Source organism: Teleopsis dalmanni, chromosome 2 (genome assembly GCF_002237135.1).
Source record: "Teleopsis dalmanni isolate 2A chromosome 2, ASM223713v2, whole genome shotgun sequence".
In the NCBI taxonomy this organism is placed as follows: Eukaryota; Metazoa; Arthropoda; class Insecta; order Diptera; family Diopsidae; genus Teleopsis; species Teleopsis dalmanni.
Genome location: NC_051847.1, coordinates 213,107,543 through 213,132,460, shown reverse-complemented (window position 1 = coordinate 213,132,460; position 24,918 = coordinate 213,107,543). Strand labels below are relative to the sequence as shown.

The following is a 24,918-nucleotide window of genomic DNA, read 5'->3' as shown; positions in this document are numbered from 1 at the left end:
CAAATAAATGTTTTTGTTTTTTATATTGAATTTCTTTTCAATTATAATTAATTATATAAGCAATATAATTAATAATTATTATAATTTAAGTTTATATTATATAAAAATAAAACTATGAATAAAAAAAATTATATTAAAAATAAATAATTTTTAATAAACTAAAAAACATTACTTTTATATATATATATATTTAATTATTTATTAAATTAAAATTAAAGCGCATGCACTTTACTTTTATATATCATTTTTAGTTGTTCTTTTTTTATATATAAAAAACAGTAGTTCCATATTTGTAGTTGTTGTTGGTGAAGTTTATTAAGTAGTGGCAAAATAGCAATAGCAAAATTAACTCGGCTCATATTTTTGTTAATTTAAGTTGTTATTTGTAATTTAATATATTTAATTTGTATTGCATATGCGCATTAATTTTTATCTATCTTAAAAATATATATTATTTTGTGTTATTGTTGTTATTTGTGGAGGAAGTGTTGTTGTTGTTGTTGAATGAATATGTAACCTTGCGTATCATGCGGAAAAGGCTGCAAAATTTTATATATTTATAAAAATTATAGTTAAAAAAATATACAAAATTAATTTTGTTAGTTACAAAATGTGTGTGCATGAAATATCTAAATGTTAAATGAATCATTAAACAAGAAAACATTATTTTTTTCATATATATAGTAATTTTTAAATAGTCAAAACATTCATTTATAAAATGAAAATGATTTTTAGTCGAAAACAAGTAATCACTGAGAACAATTATGTACAACAAAATATGCATATTAAATAATAATAATAAAGATATACAATGTATATATATTCAAAAACATAAAAACTAATAATTACGTAATATTTTTTACATAATAAACAAACTATTACAGAATTTTAATTAATGTTATAAAACAAAGTACAGTCAAATAGTTTTTAAAATAAAAAAAAAACAATTAACAACAAATATATAAGTATGGATTATATTGAATTTAATAAAATGTAAATTGTTTATAAATAACAAAATGACACTGTATTTAATTATAGAAAAATAATGAAGCAGGTGCGGGGTAGTCATTAGCTATGCAGCGATGGCAGTTAAATTTTAATTTTTTAATCTCTAAAATGTTTAATTTTAATATTTTTTAACAACTGTGTTCAACCGTAAAAAAGCAAGAATTGTAAAATGCAATGAATTTGGAGAAAAATGCGGTAATAACGAGGCATGTACTAAAAGTTTAAAAGTGAGTACTAAAGAAAATATTTCTTATATATTTTACATACTTTTTCTTTAAAAAGTTTACTTTTAAAACTTCTAGAAGTGTCCTAGTATATAAATATCTAAGCATACGATTATTTCTATAAACATGAAAAAGGCAATAAAGTAATGCATTATATACATTGTGTATATAACAGCATACGAAGTTTGTTTTAAGGCTATAACTTAAAACAGCATACTTATATAAATAAATATTTATATAAAATATAAAGTGTTTTTTACGAATATGTATATTTGTATTTGAAAAAAAAACACGCTATTGAATAATATTTAAAATATGCCAATTTATATTTTTAACCAATTTAACCAAATTATTTACTTTTTAGCAACCAATTAACTGTTCAAAACTAATTTATTTGAAAATTTCACTCATATATATCTATATACATATCAGTTTGATTCTAATTTTCCAAACGTAATTGTTTAAAATAATATTTATAAAATTATATAAATCAAGTACGAAAATAGAATACAGGTTACTGACAAATAACAACAACAAAATTCTAATGCACAAACTAAGAAATAAATCACCGAAAATACATATATAAAACTGATTAACCTAACGAGTAACAAGGATATTGGCATGATCGAACTAAGTGTTTATGTGCGCTAATATGAGTATATGGATAAATATATGTACGTATGTAATGTATGTATAAATATATGTGTATTCAGATGTGTAAGTGAAAAAGTGCCTATAGTATATATACTACATATATATATAAACATACTAGATATATATATATATAGAACACATTTATATATGTATATAACAAATACACATTTACATGTTTATAAAATATATACATATATATAGATATATATATATATATATACTAGCATGCATATATATTATTATAAGTATATAAAGATATATGTGTATGATTATTTTAAATGGACACATCGAACATGCATCGAACATATTTTACATTTATTTATGTATTAGGTGCGTTTCTATGGCTGTTTGACTTATTTTACTGTTTGACTAACAGAATATATTCGAAAATATGTTTAATGTAGGCAATAATGGACGCGCATATAACAATTACGGTAACAATATACGTTAACACGACAGTTTACATCGTATTATAAGCGGCTGCATTAAAGCTTTGCTTTGGTAAACTTAGCCTAGCGAGTGGATGTGTTTTGCCATGTTGCAGTCGTCGCTGCTGTTGTTGATGTTGTTGTGCTAAAATGCTTTCTGTCATGATATGGCTAGTGGCTGTTGAACCTGTTGATTTGGCAGGTGCTGGCGGTGGTCTACTGTCGCTGTAATCGTGTGGTTTACCCATTATCGATCTGTGGGAATGAGGATTTTCATAATAGGATCGTGGACGTGGTTTTGTGCTACTAAATGTATTTACTACTACTGTTGTTATTGCTGGTGTATTTGATGCGCTGGAAGCTGCTGTGCTAGGAGTAGTCGTTTGATATTTATGTACCAAGCCTTTTACATTGCGTTCATTTGTGTCACTTACACTAGATGATGATGACGAATTTGAGGAATTGGATGATGTATTTTTTGTAGGAACCGCTGTTGTTGTCTCTTCTACATTACTTATGGCTGTTGTCGTAGTTGTTGTTGCAACGGAAATTGTTACTGTTGTTCTTATATTACCGCTATGGTCTACGTGTTGAGCTACTGGTGATGAGGGCAGTGATTGATGGCCTTTTTTTGAGCTGGCCGTAAGATTTGCTTGAGTTGCTGCAGTTGTTGCAGTACCGCCCGCTTTAGCTTCAAAACTTTTTTTGAGTATTTGCACATTGCCTGATATACGTTGATCCTCTGCTGTTGCACCAATTTGTTGTAAATTATTTGTGCGTAGTAACACTTCAGAAGAGTCTTCAACATTTTCCTGCGGTAACAGATTTTTATTTTCAATATCTGACATTGTATATGACTCGGGGGCTGAAGCAGAAAACAATTCACTTTGTATTGGCTTGTTACCATCGCTACGGCGTGTTGTAGCTTGCGTCAATACTACTGCTGTTACAGTCGGCACTATTTCTTCGCTATTACATCGGTGTGGAAAACGTGTTCTTGCTGTACCACCAGCTGCTGAGGCGCTGCGATATAAATTCGAGCCTTTCTTTTGCGAACTTATAACTGAGGTAGTATTTACAGGACTTGACAAGGCTTCTTCACTTACTCTATCACTTTCACTTTCTCCATTTTCTTGGCAAAGTTTTTTTTGCACGGTGCATTCCTCTAGTTTTTGTTTTGTCCGTTTTACGGTGCCTATGTGGCTGTGTTGGTTTTGTTGGCGTTCATTCGTAGCCTTGTAGTTGACAGTCTTATTACTCATGTTCAGTTCATGTATTTGTCCCTCGAATATGGCAGAATTCGCTGTGCCACCATATTGGAAGGTATTGCGATTAGTATCATACGGACCCCAGGAACTGTTGCGGATGGGCACGCCACAGCGATTATCACCCGAACCCCAAGATGCATGTCGCGATGGTAATTCACGTTGACGTGGTCGTGTGCGAACAACGCCTTCATATATTGTAGAGGTAGTACTCGAGGAGGCTGAATCAATACTGCTGTTGGAGCCTTTAGCTTTAATACCTATACCACTATTAATTAATGTATTACTTTCCAGGATTATGCCACCGCTTGAACCACTTGTAGCAGCCCAGGATTGGGTTTTCCGTCTATGTCGCTTCTCTTCTTCATTTGCAAACACATTATCCAATTGAGAGGAAAACATATCAGCGCTAGGATCATTATTACTACTCGAAGAGTTTCTCCTGACATGACTGTTTTTACGTAATGCAGGATGAATGTTTTCCGTTTCTTTATCGCATTGCTGTAATTTTAAATTCGACGTTTGTGTTATAAGCTTAGCGGATGATGTCCACACAGGACTTTTTGTAATATTTGTGTGTGCAGATTCTTGCGCTGTGTTATTACTTAAATTCTCTTCCGTTCGCGTTGCGGCGTCATGCGAAACGGAGCGTCCAAATTGCAAATTTAATACTTTGCGATCGTCTACAGTTTTACGTCTATCCTTAACTGCTTCTAAATCATGAACAATGGTACGAACTGAATTTGGTGGTAGTGCTGTATCTCCACTAGTAGGTATAGTTACCGATTTCTTTTGTATATGTAATACTTGATTTTGTGTAACGCTATAGTTTTCACCATTGCTTCCCGGAAAACGCACATTTTTCGGCTCATCCGCAATGCTACGTTCTGGGGTTAAGTTTTCTAGCGACTGACTTTGCTGTTTCATAACTATAACATTATGACTTTGTATGCTACTTTTTGGCGATATGCTATTTGAACGACGTAAAAGCAGGCGGGTTTTAACATAAGCTATCCTTTCGCAATTCAAATTTACTTCGTTGGCCTCGGTAGTTTCACAATCACCAACCTCAACACTAACACCATGCCCAGCTGACTTTGACTTCGATTGATTAAGAGCTTGTATTAACGGTGTAGGTTCACTACCAGGGAGTAAACGTGCATCTTTTGTGCTTTTTAGATTTGTTTCACTTTTGCTGCGTTGCAATTTTTCTTTGTTTTTCATGGCGTCCAACATACCACGGTACGTCTCTAATTGATTTAAAAAATTCTTGTTTGGTTTTATACAACTACGACGTTCTTTAACATGTTGTAAAGCATGTTCAAACTCCCAATTATACGCTTTCATGGCGTAAGCAATAACCACAGAAGCAGAACGACTCACACCCATCTTACAATGAACCAACACTTTGGAACCTTCCGATTTGGCACGTGATATATAACGGTAGGTATTATCCCAATGTTTTAATAAATTTGTTTTTTCATCATCATAAACGCGGACATTAAAATAATCAAATATGCCAGGAAAAAAGTTATCAATTTCGCGTGTTACATTCAAAATATGTCGTACACTAAAAACATAGATAAACACATATACACTCATATTGAAATCATATATTGCATGATATACCCATTTTTTTGTAACTCCTCCAGATTGCTAGCATTCCATTCAGAACCCAAATATACGTGATCAAATATTTCTGTTGGTGCATCCATTTGACCGAGTATTAAGAGCATTTCTGTATCAATAAACGATTTATACTCTCCAAGATCCATGTCAAGATGTTCTTCTAAACGCCCACGTATGTATTTTGATGTAACTTCATCCAAATCTACCGACATCATTATTTCTTTTAATTTCATTTTAATCACACTCTCAGTTTCCTCCTTTGCCGTTGGTCTGCAAGAAAAACAAATTTATAACCAACAAAAAGGATTGAACGTATGAATGAGATAAATTCGGTGCTCCTGAAGTAGTATAGTTACAAAACTATACCAGTTCTTTTTAACGCGTATTATCTATTGAATTCAGCGATATACGTTTTTCATAAATATCACTTATACTTACTTATTTCTTATGGCATCTGGCGACGGAGGACGACGACTTTCTAATGAATCCATAGCGTTCCACTCATTTAGGCAAGACTGATCGGACTCAACACGTTGCTCATAATACGATAACCAATCGTGCGAAGGACCACCAGGATAAAAATTATTCTCACGAGCCTTATGAGATACTTTATGTAAGGTCTGCAATGCTGACCTGTTTTCATATGAAATAATCATATATAAAAATTAATTAAATAATTACAACTAATAGTATTTAACTTACCACATTGCTTGTACAGATACTGGTTTAAAGATATGAGTTTTTCCATAAACAGAAACACTGAAACCGCTAAGATATAAACAAATTATAAATAAATATTTTTCTAAAAAATCTTATTAATGTGGATAATTTAAAATTTAAAATGAATATTTTTACATAAATACATACCCATCACCATCTAAGTGTATAGTTGTGTCAGCGAGTATTGGTACAACTAAACCGAGTGTTGTACGTTCATTGCAATCAATGCCCAGTAAACATGATTCTTCGATACCATCAGCACATTTGTTATCACCACCGGCAGTATATTTGTCATCACATTTTACACTTTGACGATTTGTTAAATAGGTTGATAATCCAGATAGACGTTTATCATACGCTTCTAGATTATCACTAGCATCAGTTTGTGACTGTTGCAATTGTTGTTGAGTTTTATTGCAATTAAGATCATTATTTTGGCGTGTATTGGCGTTACTTGTTAATGTTGCTGCTGATTTTGTTGAATTGTTGCGAGTTACTTTATGTTTACGATCGGTGGTAGTGGAACGAAAACAACAACGAGATGCTATAACGAGATATCTTGTGCGATTCGGTCTATGTGATTCCAATTTAACTGCCTATAAAATAAAAACGTTTTCTAAATTTTGTACATTTTTTATGAAATTTATAAATAAATACCATTTTTAATGTTTCTTCATGTTTCAATAAATTAAACATGGATTGCAAATGTTGTTGTATGTCAGAGTTGTTACTTTGCGTACTATTCGTGGATCGTGTTGAATCTGTACTTAACCTACGTTCTGAATGTTGTGGAATATCTTTCAGTGCTAAAACAAGTGCAGTCCCTTTGCCAGCAAAAAAGCATTCACTGTTAATGAAAAAATTTTATATTAAATAAGGAATAATGTATAAAATATTATTAATAATATTTAATTCACCTTTTTTCATTTCTGTTACCGTCTTCGTCATCCGCTTCACCATCCTGTAATATATCATATAAAATTACTATTAAAATTATATATTTCGAATAATCGTAAATAAAATATAGACAACATCTGTTTACTACAGAGATATTAACGTAGCATTTGAAGTACAGATTTCATTATAACATTATAGTACAGATGTAGTGAAATTGTGCAGTATAAAATTACAACTTGATAAGAATAATGAATAAAATACAAACAGTTCCGATTAATTTTTATTCATTATGTGCTGTTGCTTATGGTATGCATTATACAAATGTCTTCTTTACAAATTTAAACAGAAAAGCAACAACAACAATAACAGATGATCTATTCATCGAGGTTAAAAAGACGACGTGTTAAGTAATGAACTAAATTATAGATTTTGAGCCAATTTCGATCAAATGGAATCATGTGTTAATAAGTCTATTCCATTAATGACATAATTAATGAAAACAGAGGTATAACGACCGAAGCAGAGGTAGATCACGTATAAAACGGCTTAACAACGTAATCGACGACATTAGAAAAATGGGTATCCGAAATTGGAGGTCTAAAACAACATGCAAAGCAGAATGGAGAAAACTGGTTGATGCAGCTAAAGCTCTCCCGAATGATGATGATGTATAGCTACTGTCTGTAGTTTGCACTGCGGGTACACATTAACAATATTTGTACAAGCAACTGTTTAGTAAATAAATATGTTCTAACTTAATTTGGGCTCGTAAAATCTTGATAATACTAGCAAGGTTTATTAATTAAACAATTATAAATAAAGAGCAAAGTAATATCTTTCATATGGCTTCCACTATTTAATTAATTATGCCAAGTTTTTATGGGATACTGGCATATCAGAATTCCGCTTGATCATAACTTCAGTTTTAAAAATTTTTTCTAAAAGTATCTATCACAATATAACTAGACCAAAGGTTACAAATCCACTGAATTTTTTTTTTTAGAAAATGAAAATCAATACTTTAATGTTAATATGACACTATTACTTCTGGTATAGTTCCTTTTGAGATTGGTGAACGGCACTTGGTCGTCGAAATAAATAAGTGGCTTCGGGATGTAGACCCGGTCGCTCCAGGGATAGAAGCAGTATCTTCTTAAAGATGACGAATGCATTGCCTCAATTGGCCTCCGCTTAATATCTGCTTGCAAAAACGACGCCTTCAAGAACTGTCTAAGACCAAGTGAAAGCAGGATGTACCGATATACTAAACAGTTACTTGTCATGAATAAATGCGTAATTTCCAATTTCCTAATCCCCATGCACATGCCAACTTGTGTCTTGATCTAGATTGACTTTAATTAAAATCCCATCACTTTCTCAATTCCTTCATGCTTCTAAATAACCATCTCCCCTCTTACACTTCCTTTGCTAAACCATATTCTAATCCCTGTATATGTATTTGAAATTTCTTTCATGTTAATTGCTGACAGATCTCTCCGTGGTTTACAACAATAACAACAAAATTGCAATTATAAAAATATCTTATGACTTGATGTCAAACATTAAAAGGTGCTACAAAAGGTCGTACAAAAAGGTGCTATTTAAAATTTTTTTTACTGATTAATCGATTAGTTTTGTATAAATGATACAAATTCACTATAGCATACCTTGAAAAATCCAGAGAACTCAATTACATTTCTCAAAGCTGTTTCCTTAAGCAATATAAATGTTGAAATATAGTTTTTAGGATACATTTTTTTACAATAATTGTTAATTTTTTAACAATAAATATTTTCTAACATTGCCAATCATAAAACCCAATTAAAAAAAGTTTTTTGATATAGTCAAACCAAAAATAATGAGGCAGCTATACAATAAAATTATTTGTTTTAGAAGCGGAAGGTGTTTTTTTCTATTGAAGTAACGTAATTTCTGTTATGAATCACAAATTAAATAATAAATAAAATTTGTCGTAAACCTCAATATCAAGATAATCAGTACAATTTTTAAACCTCTTATCAATTGAAATATACTTAAAACACGTACAAAACAAAAAAAAAAACTCTATTGATAGAAATTAAATATATATATTTATATCTGAGTGCAATGTCAACTTAATGTTTATTAAGCCATAATTTTCAAACATAAAATATGATAAATGGGATTGGAAATTGAATAGGTAGATGTAGACTTATGAACAATTTGGGAAACTAGTTGACCTGCCTGTGATTGGGGATAATGGAAACTTTTTATCATACTGGAAAACCACACTTTGTGAAAACTTAAGGAAGCAAACGTTATGAGCATTGCAAAACAGTAATGGATAAACAGATAGGCAGATTGAAGAAACATACTCCCAAATCTCCTTAGCGATACCAGTTAGAGACATGATTGACATAATTGTAGTAAAGTTGAGGAATATATATCCATTCTATGCACAAGTTAGCTAGTTGTACCAGAATTTTCACTATCGAAAACAATATCTATAACTTCTGTTCTCCATATTCTCGGTAGAACTTATAGCTATCTAAAAAGAAGTTCTATAAAAAAAAACTATAGTAAATCCTTCTAACCATTCATACTATTTCCTACATATTAGACAAACACTTGGCGAATCCACACCTCGTATCAAATGAATATAGTTACCTCTCGCTCTATCTCCGAAATATACGAGGAAATGAAAAAACTGACAAAATAGCAAAGCCACGATTTAAAAATCCTTTTTCACGAAAATCATATCTGTCATTTTCAAAACAAATTCAAAAAAAATATAATCTTGTCGTAGATGTGTGCACAGAAAATTTGAAAAAGATAACATACAGTTAATAGGTAGATTGTTAGTTATTGTTTTACCCCGGGGAGATATATATAGCAAATAACATAGAAGAAAATACGAATACATTTGATTAGGATATAGTTAGGTAAAGGAAGAGTGAAAGAAAAGATAATCATTTGGTATAAAAAATGGATTATAAATAGATGGAAAGGTACCAAGAGCAGTTGGATGCACGTCCGTGAGACACTCATCAACTATGGCGACCAAGTGCGCTCATTTCTCGCAAAATCGGCTAAACCAGACCTGATTCCATATAGACCTGATAGTTAGATAACAATAAGAAAGGTGAACATCTAAAGGCAATAAATGAAGACAAGATATATAATACAATATCAGAAACAACAAATTTTGTTAGAACTAGTAATTTCAAAAAATTTACTCATTTTTAAAATCTTTCGGGCTGAAACAGAAAAATTCCAGAGAGAGTTTCTTTAATAACCTCCTTCTTGCAATGTTGTAATTGGGACCCGCAGGAGTCTGCTTGCATTGTTTCTTTTGGAAATGGCGAATGGAAATTGGTTTTTGGAATCTATTTGCATTTATCACTACTGGTAAGATTTAGTTTATTAGCTTGTATTAACTCCCACTAACATAGAAGAAGATATAAATAAGTATATGTAGTAATAGACGCATATTTCAGTGGTAATATTACTAGAGTGTCACTACATAAATTATATTAGAAACTAGTCGAAACTATTACGGCTGAGTCACTCGTTGAATTTGATGACGAAATGTCATTCAGCAATCCCAAAAGCGTCTACAGACCCTTGTTCGCTATATCAAGAACAACATGTGACCCAACACCTTAGGTTATACATTTTCTAACGTACTTTGGTTGTCCAACAAAGTGTGACTTTTTCCGAATACGCAAATTATTCATTTAAAAAAATGGACCATAATAAATCTAAAACGGTATCATAATGGGTTTTTTTTTATATTAATACATACACATCACAATTTTTATTTAATGTTTACAAATGAACAATTTGTAAACATGATAACGAAGGCCAAGAAAATTTGTGAAAATGCCATTGCAAAGATATAAAAAATTTAAATTTAATAGAATTGTAAGCAGAACATTGAATTGCTTTAAAAGGCCAACGAAATTATTACAATTAGTACACTAATGTGCTCTGCTCCCCTCAGTCATCCTCTGCAGTGATGACAAAACGCCCACATATCTGAGTAGCAATAATAAAAATATTACATGTGCGCATTTATCTTAATTTTAGCAAAAATATTACATTTTTGAAATGATCAGTTTTTTTTGGATTGTAAAAAATTTAAATATAAATAATTATGAACAAATAAACAGTTTCTGTATATACACATAAATACACATTTGTTTAAAAACAAAATTTATAAATGTTTCATGCACAAAAAAGGCTAGAATGACACAACCCAATCACGGAAAAAACGCAACAGTAGCTATGAGTTACCGTCATTTACGACTCCTTTTTTTTTTGATATAAATAACGAAAAACATTAAAAAAAACAAACAAAAGCAAAGCGGAAGTTTTAGTCCGTTTCACTACAGCAACAATGAGTCGTCACTACGAAAACACCTCCCCAACCCACAATAACCAACAATTTTACGCACTTTTCCTTTTTTGCACATTGCTGTTGTTACAAAGAGAACCAAAAACAAAAATACACACACACAAAAACGAAAGTAAAAGAGAGAAGGAAAATCATTTAAAAGAAAGAATTTTCCTTTGTATATTTTTTTATATGAAGAAAAACCACTTCTTATACATTTTGCATATGGTTGCACGAAAAATTTTGCTTTTTAACTGTTTTATTAATATCGGTTAATACCATTTTCTGATTTATTTTAAATATATTGCAAATTTTTTTCTTTTGTTCATCGAAGACACACTCACCGAATTGGACCGCGGCGACCCAGCTATGGGCGATCGCTGGACCGTCACTAATGCCATTTTCTTTCAAATACTTAAAAAATATTTCACAAATTCATTTTTTTCCGTCACAATTACTATTTATTATGTGTTTAATTGCCTATATAAGATATTTTAATTTTTTTACAACATACTAATATGACGACGCCATATTTGATTTTTTCAATGACAGTATTTGACATTTATGTGGTATATGTTCAGTGGCACTAGTTGTTGTACAAAACATATGATTGGAATACAGTGGAATCACACATTGAAAAAATTAAATATATTTCGCCCATACAGATTATTTTTAAAATGTATAAAATTTGAAATTTTTTGTTTTTGCCTTAGTATATATTGGAATTATTATAAATATAATCTTCTGTGTTTATTGTGTCAAATTTTAATAATTCATTAATCTTTTCAACAGTTTCTTTTATTTCTTATTCGTTTGTTGATGTATTTTTGTTAAATAAGAATTCGAAGTGTTAAGTAATTATTGTTGACATAATTATAATATAATTATTTAAAAAGGAATAATGAAATCAACACGTCAAAGTAATTAAGCAGAATCACTTTAAACAGTCTATATTAATAAGTTTAAGGAATATTGGTATGTTTGTACACACAAATAATAATCGTTAAGTAAAAGTAAGTGTGGATCATTAATAAACTATTATTATTAGTAGAATTGCTGTACTGGTATAAATTATATAATTAAATTAACTCTTTTATATAAATATATTTCGTTTAATTATGAATTTCAAATGATTTTTTTAGATTTCTTTATCAAATATATTTGATATCATAAAATGCTATAATAATCAAAGACTTAAATCTTATGCAGAAATAATAAGCAATTATTGTAATTGCAATTATATATGCTTGCAGTCAATTCAAGTGGAATAATTAATTGTAGTTGGAATATGAGTGGCATTATATGACATGCGAATGTTTCTGCGTATTTAGTGCAATGTAAGATTATATTAATTATAGCAATTATAGATTATAGTAATCGTAATTTTGATTATGATATTGCTTTTTTGGTTCATTCATTACACTTACATACAAAATTTAGCTAAAATTATAATTTATTTTTCAAACCAAACACACATAATATAATAGTGCAGCAAAAAAATAAAGCAAAATAAAAAACCTTTAGCACATTTATACAAAAACTAATATGAAATTCAATATTAAGATTAATCGCTCTATTTTGTGAATTTGACAAATTCGTCAAGTATTAACAATTATTTACGACATTGCATATTTGTCAAGGTTTTGGTATTCTATGCTATAAATAAAAAGCTCTTTTGTTGATAAATTGTTAAGTTGACATATGTTCTGACAAATAAAATATATTTCCTTTACAAGCATATTTTATTGTTATTTGAATGCATAACAAAATTCAAAATAGAATAATTATTGAATTTATAGTTATTTATTAAAGTACTGTATATAAATATATAATAATATAAAAATAGTTATAATAATAATTATAATAAAATTTCAAATAACATGATTAGTGATTTTACAATTATTTATTAAAGTAGTGTAAAAATATACAATACTTTTGAGTTATCTGTATACATGATAAATTTCTAAATACCAAATAACGAATTAAAAAAATATAACTACCGATGCATGTGATATGAATATAATACAATGGAATAGTTCACATACACTACTTTTATTTTTGGTATACAAAACTCTTTACACCATAGTGCGGTGAAAAGCACTAGGTACATGAGCTCTGAAATTTGTTAAGATTTGTCCAGAACAGTAAACAATTTTTTGCTTGATAAAAATCTTGATTAATTGTCAATTCCTGACAAATTCACAGAATTTAGTGTAAATGTAGATATATAATATAGTGTGTGACGAAATTTTTAGTAAAGTGAGGCAATACTAAAATAATAATCAAAATTACAATTACTTGTGCTGTGGGAGTATGCTATTCTTCTTTGAAAAATTGTAATAAATTAATTTTAAAAACTTAATGTTAGTATGTACGAACTGTTTGATGGAAATTAATAGGGTTTCCGATATAGACTTCGTTTTAATAATTTATTTTTTTACTCCTTATTAAGAAAAAAACTATTAAGAGAAAAAACTTCAAAAAACAATATGTATATTTAATACATCATATATGTTTGTTTTTTAAATATTTTAGCTTCTAAGATATATTTACCATATCCGAATGTGTTTTGTATGGAAAATTTACTTAGAATAAAAAAATTATAGACGATTAAAAAATTTAAAAATGAATCTATCAATTTATGTAAATAAAAATTTTATGCTGACCTGGCATCACTTATTTGTCGCAGCTGATGTTGTTATGAAAAGTAATAAAAGATATTTTGCACTCGGAAGAATTTCGTCACAGCAAGTACGACGGAAAAAAAATATTTCTATTTAATTGAAATTAATATATAATTATAATTACTTTCAAAGCAAAAATCAACGAATATGACGACAATACTTGATGAAACAATAAGGAAAACCTGCCAGTTGCCTAGGCTAGTGTTAATTGCATGCGGTTCCTTTAGTCCACCAACTCCAATGCATATGCGTATGTTTGGTATGTATAAATAAAAGAATAATAAGAAAATAAATTTAATTGAGAAATTTAAATTCTTATTGCAGAAATTGCTCGAGATTATTTTGAAATGCAAGGTACACATCAAGTGCTAGGTGGAGTCATTTCACCAACTCACGATAGTTATGGGAAAAAAGGTTTAGCAACAGCAGTTCACCGAATTGCAATGGTTAAATTGGCATTAAGATCATCAAACTGGATACGTGTGTCCGATTGGGAAATGCATCAATCAAAGTGGTCGCGCACAATAGAAGTCTTACAATATCATCAAAATTATATTAATAATTACATCAATGGAGGAAATGACAATAATAAATTGCCTGGTTGGCTGCCAAATGGTTTGCTGGATCGATGTGATCGGGTGCAACTTAGATTACTTTGTGGTGCCGACTTATTAGAGTCATTTGCTACACCCGGTTTATGGGCTAATGAAGATGTAATAAAAAACTATTAAATCCCAAATTCAAAATTGTTAATATTTTAAGTTTATAGATTGAAGATATTGTAGCTAATCATGGTCTCGTTGTTATAACTAGAAGTGGTTCTAATCCAGACAAGTTTATATTTGAAAGTGATGTGTTAACTCAATATCAGGTATTTTCATTTAGTAAATTTATAATTTATATTACTTACTTTAATATAATGTTTCTAGAAAAACATAACTCTCATTACCAATTGGGTTCCGAACGAGGTTAGCTCTACTATGATAAGACGTTTACTCTGGCGTGGGCAGTCTGTGAAGTATATACTTGATGAACTGGTGGAAGAATACATAAGAAAAAATGGACTATATAATTGCAAATCGTAAGTAAATGAAAATAAAACAATTTAAATAATTGCTATCTGTATATCATTATAACATATATATCTAGAAACTAATGATACGTGCACTGAATAATATATTTCTTTGAAGAAATCTTTTAATAGGTATTTTTCTGAAGTTTTAATAAAAATAAAACGTCTCTTAGAGGAAGAAACACCTCAGGTTAATTTTTTGTATGTGATAATTAAGTACATATAAAAATAAATCTGAAGCTATATACGAAAACCGATAGGCTGTCCTACTTAGCATTAACTAATCTCAGAGTAATCACTAACCGCACGGGGCGGTACACAGATCTTAGATTAGTCATTGAAAAATCACGAAGCTTATGAGGAATACACAAATTAGTCAGTGAGATGGGTGGGACTCTGCAGAAACCCCCCTGCTGTCAAAGAGTAAAAGTGCCCAGATGCACTAACTCGGAAAAGGCGCAACATATATATATTTAAATATATTTCCATTTTAATCTTAACGTCATTGTAAAAGAACGGCTTATGAAGAAATTTTATTTTTTACCATTTTGCTTTATGGGTATTTGTAGAAAACCATGTTTATAATGGTTTATATCATAAAAAAACTAATAGAGAAGAAAATTGCTTTATAAACAAAATAAGCAAAATTATTCATTTTTATTGTTTATGTTTTAGATATTATAATTAAATAATGATAATTCAATCACAAAGATTAGGTATTTTAAAATTGAAATTAAGTTAACTTTGCATGAAATTCATAATCAAAATTATTTGTATTAAACCAGCGCTATAATTTCTACTAACTTTATATTGAGTTTCAGATGACGGTATTGCACTCGTAATAAATCTAAAAAGTTGCACTCTGTAGAGATATTTCAACAAAGCCAACAAAATTTACGACTTCAATGGAAATTTTTTATGGAGTGTGAGTTTATTTTTCTGATAAATGACAACTGTTCTTTATCGTTATATGTTAAATAAAAAAATTATTTATTAAAGAAATGCATGAATTTAGAAATACATATTAGGCAACATACCTTCTATTACTGATTATATAAACAAAGCAAGTAGTATCCTTTTATATAGTTAAGTCTTGACTTCAGTGTACGTATCTGAATTTAAAAAATTTGATTTGTTTAATTTAAAACATTTTGTTTTGAAATAAATGTCCATAATTAAAAATTAATTATGTAACTATTTTCCATATTGCTAACAATGTGGAGTATAGTAAGTATATAACTGACTTAATTCGCCCCGCACAAAGTATCTATACTATTGAATATATTAATCAAGTTAATTTAAATGTAACATCCAATGACAATACGCCTTCGTCTGATGAAGAAGGTAATAACGTTGTTGTTATGGATGAAGAAGAGCATATGGATGAGACAGATTATTCCATTAAAAATATATTGACTAGCATTAATTTAGATAATCGCAAAGCAACACAAGTATTTTGCTGTGGAGAAAGTGACAAGACTGGCAAGAAATTGCTTCTTAACCGCAATGGACCAGGGCAAGCTGTACAAGTTATTACAACAGAACGTGGTGTGACGGATGTCGTAGCAGAAGGCGAACATGTAAGTTAGAAAATGTATCAATTTTCAATTAATAACAACAATTGTAGTTGAATATAATATATATGTCAATACTTTTTCATAGTATTTAATAAACAGTCAATGGTACTAAAAATACAATACTTAACTATATTTATAAGTTGTAAAAATATTTTATAAATTTTTTTTGTCTTTATATGTTTATTACAATGTATGTTAATTATATTTTTATTTTTGTAATATTGCTAGGGTAACATATACAAAATATGTTGTATTTTTAGTAAATAATATTCAGGATTAACTGTAAATAGTTAGCTATTTATTGCTTTCATCTGTGTGATTTTATTATCATAGGTACGTCAATTAGAAAACAATTTTAGTAAAATCAGCTATTTTTAATAACTTTTTTTTCACTACACTGGATATCGAGTTGTACATTTTTTACATTAAGAAAGAACACTACCAAAGATTATACTTGCTATTTAGCACATTCTAATATTAATTATTATTTACATTAATCACACAAAAGAATAGCCAAACCAACTAGTAAATATTTACTTGGTGGTTTTCACTTAATAATTTCCAACTTTAAAACTCGATATTTGAGAAATTAAGTTTTGTTGACGTATAGCCTTGAGAATCGAGAAGAAAGCTGCCATACTCGTCAAATAATAACTTTTTATTTAAATTCCTTACAAGATACGATCATATGTTAAACAAATACTTGAAATGCATTAACACGTGAATTTTCAAGGTGTGAGTCAACTGTTGTTATACTTCTTATAAAGCTGCTCATCTGTTATCCTGCCCATAAGCACAATTATTTCCGCTCTATGATTGTATGATTTCTATGGTTCAAGAGTTCTGGTTCTGGCGAATTTCAATTTAGATATCCTAACCCCCCTTTTCCTTCCCTTTCCTAACCCAACAACTCTTCTTCCCCGATATCTTTACACTCCTCCTAACCCATGTATTCGTCTTGTAATTCCATTCATGATTTCTGCTGTATATGTTAGATCTCCATGGACAGTAATAACAACAAACAATCGCTTTTTAGATGGTATACTACATCCACACTATATGGACGTTGGATTTAAAAATGTTTTTTTTTTTAGTTTTTTGAGTAATTATGTTTAAAAAGTTTTTTAGTCCAAGAATGATAAGCATATAATGTTAATTCAGGGCTGAAATGTTACAAACAGGAAATTGGATTGAAAAGACAATATCCTGAAGAATTTATTATGCCTAATTATCAACGAATTTTATATTGTTTACTAATTGATTTATTTTTCTGTTTATTTCAGTTAAAGTCTAAAAAAATGAAGATCACTGCACCACAAGATGTCTAAATAGCGGTGTAAAGCGGCTTCACGATGGTAGTTCGATGTGCAAATGAAAGACATCTTAAAACTTCTATAAGTACAACTTAATGTAGTTAATAACGTAAGGCTCTCTGATCGTGATAAAGAAAGAATTTATGGAAAAGAATTTCTCAATATTAATTTATAAAATTATATTTTTTATGTTATCTATTTAATATATTGTTAACAAAAGCATTCCTATATAAGAAAAAATAAGTATAAAAGTTATTTGTATATACTTTGTTCTTATTTCAAAAAAAAGCTATTTCTCATATAAATTGCAATTGTTTATGCTATAGAAGAAAAAAAATAAAACTTATAATAAATGTTTGCGTGCCCATACATGTGTCTTTATATTTAAACTCTTTGATATTTTGTGCAATTTTGTATTATTTTCTTAAGTTCTTAAGTTTTTAAGTTTTGCGAAATTTGTTACACTTTAGTATTTACAACATTTCGTTTATTTTCTGTTGCTTGATTTAAAAATTAGGTTTCTTATTCAGCAGCTGCTGTTATTGTTATTTAATTGCTTTTTAACAATATCTTTTATCTGGCAATTTTTTTATCTCAAGTGAGTTTTTGTATCTCAAATCGCTACTGTGTTATAGCAATGCCAAAATAAGAAAAGATTTCAAATTGATTTTCTGCTCCTTTTTCTGTCAAAAGCAACGAAAAATAACTATGGTTTTGATGAAACGGAATTTCTAAGAATGAATGATGAATTGCTAAAAAAATAATTTGGCTATAATTTTTTTTTTTTTTTTGTAAATTATAAAATGACTTTAACTTCTTTCAGTTTGTTATACTCGCATGTGAAAGAAAGTTAAATTGTTAATGTGAAGGTCGGTCGATTACTTCTCTTTTGAATTTTTTAACTACGAGTGGGTATCTAAATTCTACTTTTAAGCTATCTTCATTTTCTACTTTGCTTTTGACTTGACTTGTCTAAAACGAAATCAAGTAGTTGAGTTAACAGCGCCGACTAAGGCAATGAACTCATCCCCCTTTGTAACTCATTATAAATGTCTTCCTCTTCCTCTGTCTGCCTTTTGTTAGTTAAGAATTTTTTATTTAAATTAAAAAATTATTGTTTCTTTACGTTTTTCTCCACAATAAAATATTTTATGCTTTTTAGAGATGAAATTGTTTAATTGTAATTTTTATGGTACATTGACATTGCGAATTGTGACTCAAGGGCTTCTCGCCCTTTGCTTTAGTACGTGAGCTGCAGAAATGTGGGGTGCTCACGATGTGGAGAAACACGGAGTGACTATTTCTGTGCTTTGTTATTTAAACAATATTGAATTTCTACTTGAAACTTGTTGTTTATGCTTTATGATAACCGCAATTGTAATGTAGAAAAATATGTTAAAAAGAGATATTTGCAAATAAAGGAAATGAGTACTAAAACTAGTGCAGTCGAACAAGAACTGTTGGAATACCGTACAAATTGTGGTATGCAACTCCTAATAAAGCTATTTATATTCCACAAAAACGTAAATTTAATTGTACCTTATTGACGTTCAGGACGTTTAATTGATATGCTTTTATGGCCATGGGCGTATATATTTATATATATATTTATATTATATATAATATATACATGATATGTATATCATGTGTATATTTACTTATTACACTTATTTATTGTTTTTAGTTAAAAGTTTACAAATTTATTTATTTAATCATTAAAGATCTTATAAAATTTTTATTTACCCTATTCGAAATTCTGGTAAATACCAACATTCGCTACCATATCGACATTATTTACTATTTCCCTCAATTTATAATCAATCTACTCGAACTCGCACACGGCCTACTTACTCAACTCTTGTATATTAAGAAATATATTAAGAAAGGTGTTCCAGTTACGCCTGGAACAATGATTTTTCTGGGATCGAGTAATATTCGCTCTCTGTATCAACTTAAACAAGTCTTCATAGTTGTCTAGAGTATAGTTTTTATGCATGCCATAATTTGTTCAAATAATACTGCGTGAAATCGTTTCTTTTAAATATTGGTAGCATTGCTTAGTCATCGACTCTCGTTTTTTAAATATCAGTACTATAGACTGCAGTACAATAGACCACTGTCTATATGCCAGTGTGTACGTATCTAAAAACCTACGGGTCAGAGGGATAATATAATAAATGCTATCATTAACCCGTGCTATTGTTTGATAACTGTTTTATAATCTTAAGATCCGTAAAATATTAGTTCATTGAATCAAATAAGGTTGGAGATTTTCGAGCATTTCATTTATTGGAAGGTTTGTCAATAGCCTTAATTAGTACAGGTTAGCTTAGGAGACTCTTTCCAGTTAAAGTACAACAGATCTTATAGTATACTATAATATTTTTTCCTTTTGGTGAAAACTGAGTTTAAAGAAACGATAGAGATAGAGACACAAGGGAAGGAATTTCTAATATATTTTCTATATAAAAATTGGCAGAGTAAGGAATTATCCTCAAGCATATGCTATGTATATATTTCAATAATCATGAAGATATGCAAATTATACGTAATATTATTGGTTATATTCCGATACATTAATTGTATTGAAATACGTTTTTTGTGATTAAAGAAAGTTAGACTTTGCTTAGTGTCAACGGTGTAGGGTAACTAAATGACTGGATTGATTTAATATTGGTACTTGTAGAGAGTATTTTTGCTTCTTATATAGAATTGAAACCACTTTTACATTAGAAAAGAGAATAGCTGTTGCATTTTGTTGCATATTATAACAGAAGAAAAGAAATGCAGAAAAGGCTACAACTCACTGTTACCATTTAGTTGGTTATGTGTTGAATGTGAAATGAATGAAGTTGCGAAATGGCTTCAGTTCCACTTTTAATCTCAAAGTTTTAAGTTGGCATGAATTTACTTAAAATTGTTTAGTGTTTTATAGTTATTAATTAAATGTTTTCAAAGCGTCGTAAAGTTGCAGTACGTCCTTCCAAGGCGTTCCAGCGACAGCGACACAATGATCAACTACCATTTTTAACACGTAGTCGATTTGGTGCTTTGCCTCAATTACGAGTAATTGATGAAGAACCAGAGAATCTAACACTTTTCATCGCCATTTTATATGTTATTGATTTATTTGGAGTATTTCCGTTGATAACACTACCAAGTCTACTCGCGCAATTGGGATTTTTTGGCATACCTTTGGTGTTGTCTGTAATAATGCTACAAATCTATACATCGTTTTTATTAAGTAAATGCTGGACTATGGCTGAAAGATTAGATGCATCTATTGTACAGAAAAGCAGGTTAATATAAAACACTCATGGAATCTTAATTAATATAAAAATTAATTGCATATTTTCTATAAAAAAGATATCCATATGCTGCAATTGCCGACTTAGCTTACGGTCCATATCTGAGCCTTTTTGTTACCATCCTGTTGGACTTAAGCATTTTTGCTATGGGCATACCAAATTTAGTAGTTGCTTCAGAAAACTTAGAACTTGTTGTACAACGCATCAGTGATGATCGCTATACGTTTTCTTTCTGCTATTGGGTCATAATTGTCGGTCTATTCATTTGTCCACTTATGTGGTTGGGAAGTCCTAAGCATATGCGGTATGTACTCATATGTGTAAAGTAAAATGAAACTATTCCAGTACAATGTTTCTTTCGGTTTTATATTACAGAAGCTTGGCTATACTTTCCGTTTGTGTCGTTATAATTATTGTTATCTTGTTGTGGTTTTGTCTCTTCAATGCAGCACCGCTTGGTAAACCTTTTGAAGGCATCAGTTTAGGTTTAACATAATTTACATACAATGATCGTGCTGGAATAATTTGTATTGGTTTTTTACAGATTTGCCACCTTTTCTGACTGTTTTGAATGGTTACAGCGTTTTGGCATTTCAATTTGATATTCATCCAATGCTGTTGACACTGCAAATCGATATGCAACAAAAATCTCAAGTTCGCTGGGCAGCCTTCGGTGGGATCATAGGTAAGTGCAAATTTCTTTACACATTTTTCTTAAGAATTCCAAGGACGAAATTAAAAAAACCTGTTAATGGATTATTTGCTTGTGTGTACGTCAAAAAAATGTTCTATATACATATATAAATTATAATATGTATCACGTATTTTATTAGAGATTTATACATATAAATTTTACATAATTTGTTAATATATTAAAAAAAATTTCTCAATTTAAAGTAAACATTCGAATAGAAAAGGTTAGGTTAGGTTATACCGGCGAACCCAGGGGGATCCACTTAGGCCTATAGGCCCATTGTGATACCGTATTATTAGAACCCATGGTCTAAATCCATCTTGAACCTTTAATAAAGCTTATAATGCTACACAGAGGGAGGTCTCGAAGTTCGTCAAGATCCTCAAAAAAGAAAGCCCCCAAAAATTTAAGGCGACGCCGTGCATGTGCCGGACAGAAACAAAGCAGAATTGGTTCGAATAGAAAAACTTCTCAGTTTTCCAGATAAAAGTACTTGTCACTAAAATCACTGCCAGAGAACACTTTAAATATATATGCATCAGATTTAATACTCATATTTAAATATGACTATTTCGATAGCCAACACCTATAGCAGCTTTTTAGATTGATCTGAATTTTCATAATTCTGGTTACTAAACTTGAATGAAGTGAGGATATCCGTTTCTATTCACATCATTTACGACGGTAACTGTCCAATCTTTTTGCAGCATTTCCCTCGCAGTGAGAAACATTTATCAAAAATAATTTATAAATAAATTGAATATAAAATAACTGAACCAGAAATAAAGACAAAGGCGTAAGTTGAGTTTCTTTAGTTTCAAGTTTCTTAGTCTTAGATTAAAAAATAGTTTTTAAAAGAATAGTCTCCAATTAACATAACGATTTCTTTAATGACCATTTTATTGATTTAATAGATTTTTATGTGGACCTTTTTTAAGCACAGCGAAATGGTAGTCGTAGCTGGATACCAAAGACGGAAGCAATTCGAAGAGTAGTAGGATAGTCTTGTAGGACTATGTATTCTCCTGATGAAAAGCACTTTTTTCCTTCAATTTATCAAAATGAGACTGGTTATTTGAAATAGGAGTAGATATTTGTAAACTTTATATGTTAATATCAACTCTATCGACTCTGTTCGCATATCAAAGTTATAAAGAAAGCAAATTTTATCTGTAAATATTAATTCAATTATATTGAGAGATTTAAAACTAGTCTGAGTCAAAGAGTATAGTCAAAGAGTATAAATAGTCCTTCGGGAGTTCTTTTTCTTAATTATGAAAATTGTACAAATTTAGCTTTACAAACTTTTAGTTAGTAATATGATATATATACCTAAGTTAAAACCCAAAATATATTTTACATTTTCAGTGACTTGCTCCATTGCCATATTTGGTTCTATTATAGCAGCATATAAATTTGGTACAATGATAGCGGAGAACATATTGGAAACTTTACCGAAAAGTGTGCCTCTTGTGTGTTTACTGATATTAATGGCACTACAGTTGTGTTTTTCAACGATTGTGGGAAGCTCTGCTCTTTTTCTGCAAATTGAAAACTATTTCAGGGTGCCTGATGGTGAGTAAAAAAAGTTTGATCTGTACATACGTCATTTAAATAAATATATTTTAATTTAGCTTTATCGCTTAAACGTATTGGCATACGTTCCTTTATTTTAGCACTGGAGCTTCTAATTGCAGAATTTATTCCTGATTTTGATGTGCTTATGGGTGTAGTAGGTGGTACAATATCTGGTCCATTAGTATTCATATTGCCACCATTGCTTTATCGACGCATAAGTCGAATGGTACGCACACACCAACGGATTGCCACTGAAGCAGCTTACGGTAGCATGAAATTGGATTTGAATTATGATCCGATGCGTATGGAATTGGAACCTATATCTTCCACAGAGACAGAGAGTGCACTACGGGTTTATTGGCAACGCCTAGTACAATCTTATCGACGATTACAATGCAATATATCAATGTCGCTGGCAGTGCTTGTTTTTGGACTTGTAGCCACATTCTTCTCAACATATTTAAATATTTTTAAGATCAGCAATCTATTTCGAAATAACTCACCGTGCTTTGGTAATCTAACGCAATGGTTTTAAAAAAAATAAGTATTTAAATTAAATTTTTTTTTATATTTAAAGCATATAAAAAGAATTAAAGCCAACATTGGAGTTTAATCGAATTAATTGCAGGAACCAAGCGTTTTATAGGATTTCTAATGAATTGAGGCATATTCGTTGTCTTTTATTATTATTATTTATTTTCGCTTTAATGTGCGTCGTATAGTGCTTGAATATTTCTAACTACTTCTGAAAATGTTCAATTTTTAACGCAGGTTGACGTATAATTTTTATGACTGTTTAACGCCTTCCTCGGCATTTGCTTAGTAGATAAAAATCTCTTGCTGTGTGCGGTCGGTTTGAGATACTTTTTATTCCATGCAAAGGAAATATTGTGGCGCTCTTTATATCCCCGTTAATTGCTACTTTAAGTTTAAATTACTTGAAAGTTTTTTAATGCAGCTTAATGATATAAAATTCCTATTTTATAAAATTAAAAAAATAGTACATTTAAAGCTACTACGCTTAAGGTAGTAAAATTTGTCTCACAAGTACTTTTAAATCGAAAAGAATTTATTTTATAGACTAAAATTCTTACCCAGCATGACTTTAAAAATATACACTGAAAAGGAGTTTAAAACATGAACTTACATACTTACTTAATGAGTATCTCGACGAATATTAATAATATTACTATGATAAATACTTTGTATGTAGAAGAAATGTGATTGAATGAAAATGGATTTGACTGAACTTGAAGTTAATGTGTTGTAAACATTTAATAGAAACCTTATGAAATCGAAGTGCTATTAAAGGAAGAATAAGACATAAATATAAATTAATTAATTTTATTCTACATAACGATTTGCGTTAAAATATCTCGCTTAAACATGAAATTTCGTTTTGATAGGTGATTTAAAGATCTTATTGTCGATGATATGAATTTGAAAAGTTATGGCCCTAGTTTAGAGCTAAAAATGATCCAGTGGTGCACTG

The 24,918-nt window shown here is 29.8% G+C and overlaps 3 protein-coding genes across 7 annotated transcripts; 2 read left to right on the top strand and 1 right to left on the bottom strand.

The window, feature by feature from the left end:
* Positions 1-429: 429 nt before the first annotated feature.
* Positions 430-11,676, bottom strand: LOC119675393 (protein phosphatase Slingshot). Of its 2 annotated transcripts, none has more exons than XM_038086591.1 (9): positions 11,545-11,676; positions 6,846-6,889; positions 6,586-6,775; positions 6,076-6,524; positions 5,911-5,976; positions 5,647-5,841; positions 5,209-5,478; positions 2,351-5,149; positions 430-539 (listed from the first exon to the last, which is right to left on the bottom strand). In XM_038086591.1, exons 1-9 carry the CDS (start codon positions 11,599-11,601, stop codon positions 452-454), a joined length of 4,158 nt encoding a protein of 1,385 aa, XP_037942519.1. In that variant the 5' UTR covers positions 11,602-11,676; the 3' UTR covers positions 430-451. The 2 variants fall into 2 exon arrangements, with proteins under 2 accessions (XP_037942519.1, XP_037942520.1); XM_038086592.1 differs by lacking the exon at positions 430-539 and having other exon boundaries at positions 2,470-2,569; positions 2,635-5,149.
* A 2,091-nt stretch (positions 11,677-13,767) lies between these two features.
* LOC119681057 (nicotinamide/nicotinic acid mononucleotide adenylyltransferase 3) lies at positions 13,768-18,061 on the top strand. Of its 4 annotated transcripts, none has more exons than XM_038094123.1 (7): positions 13,768-13,951; positions 14,017-14,143; positions 14,209-14,597; positions 14,654-14,755; positions 14,814-14,965; positions 16,185-16,536; positions 17,817-18,061. In XM_038094123.1, exons 1-7 carry the CDS (start codon positions 13,826-13,828, stop codon positions 17,859-17,861), a joined length of 1,293 nt encoding a protein of 430 aa, XP_037950051.1. In that variant the 5' UTR covers positions 13,768-13,825; the 3' UTR covers positions 17,862-18,061. The 4 variants fall into 4 exon arrangements, 3 of the variants coding, with proteins under 3 accessions (XP_037950051.1, XP_037950053.1, XP_037950052.1); XR_005252502.1 differs by lacking the exon at positions 17,817-18,061 and adding an exon at positions 15,778-15,881 and having other exon boundaries at positions 13,769-13,951; positions 16,388-16,473; XM_038094124.1 differs by having other exon boundaries at positions 13,797-13,951; positions 16,377-16,536.
* Positions 18,062-20,792: 2,731 nt separating this feature from the next.
* Positions 20,793-23,961, top strand: LOC119676701 (amino acid transporter AVT1C-like). Its single transcript, XM_038087957.1, has 6 exons — positions 20,793-21,145; positions 21,213-21,458; positions 21,530-21,639; positions 21,699-21,839; positions 23,217-23,423; positions 23,483-23,961. Exons 1-6 carry the CDS (start codon positions 20,793-20,795, stop codon positions 23,959-23,961), a joined length of 1,536 nt encoding a protein of 511 aa, XP_037943885.1.
* The last annotated feature ends 957 nt before the right edge of the window (positions 23,962-24,918 follow it).

Excerpts from the sequence above, each read along its gene's own strand:
- LOC119675393 (XM_038086591.1), bottom strand. The coding sequence starts at position 11,601 with ATGGCATTAGTGACGGTCCAGCGATCGCCCATAGCTGGGTCGCCGCGG. Across the intron at positions 6,525-6,585 it reads ATGAAGAAACATTAAAAATG|GCAGTTAAATTGGAATCACA; the intron begins GTATTTATTTAT and ends TTTATTTTATAG. Across the intron at positions 540-2,350 it reads GCAGCCGCTTATAATACGAT|CCTTTTCCGCATGATACGCA; the intron begins GTAAACTGTCGT and ends AAAATTTTGCAG.
- LOC119681057 (XM_038094123.1), top strand. The coding sequence starts at position 13,826 with ATGAATCTATCAATTTATGTAAATAAAAATTTTATGCTGACCTGGCAT. Across the intron at positions 14,598-14,653 it reads GTTTATGGGCTAATGAAGAT|ATTGAAGATATTGTAGCTAA; the intron begins GTAATAAAAAAC and ends TTAAGTTTATAG. Across the intron at positions 14,966-16,184 it reads GGACTATATAATTGCAAATC|TAAGTATATAACTGACTTAA; the intron begins GTAAGTAAATGA and ends TGTGGAGTATAG.
- LOC119676701 (XM_038087957.1), top strand. The coding sequence starts at position 20,793 with ATGTTTTCAAAGCGTCGTAAAGTTGCAGTACGTCCTTCCAAGGCGTTC. Across the intron at positions 21,146-21,212 it reads TCTATTGTACAGAAAAGCAG|ATATCCATATGCTGCAATTG; the intron begins GTTAATATAAAA and ends TCTATAAAAAAG. Across the intron at positions 23,424-23,482 it reads CTATTTCAGGGTGCCTGATG|CTTTATCGCTTAAACGTATT; the intron begins GTGAGTAAAAAA and ends ATTTTAATTTAG.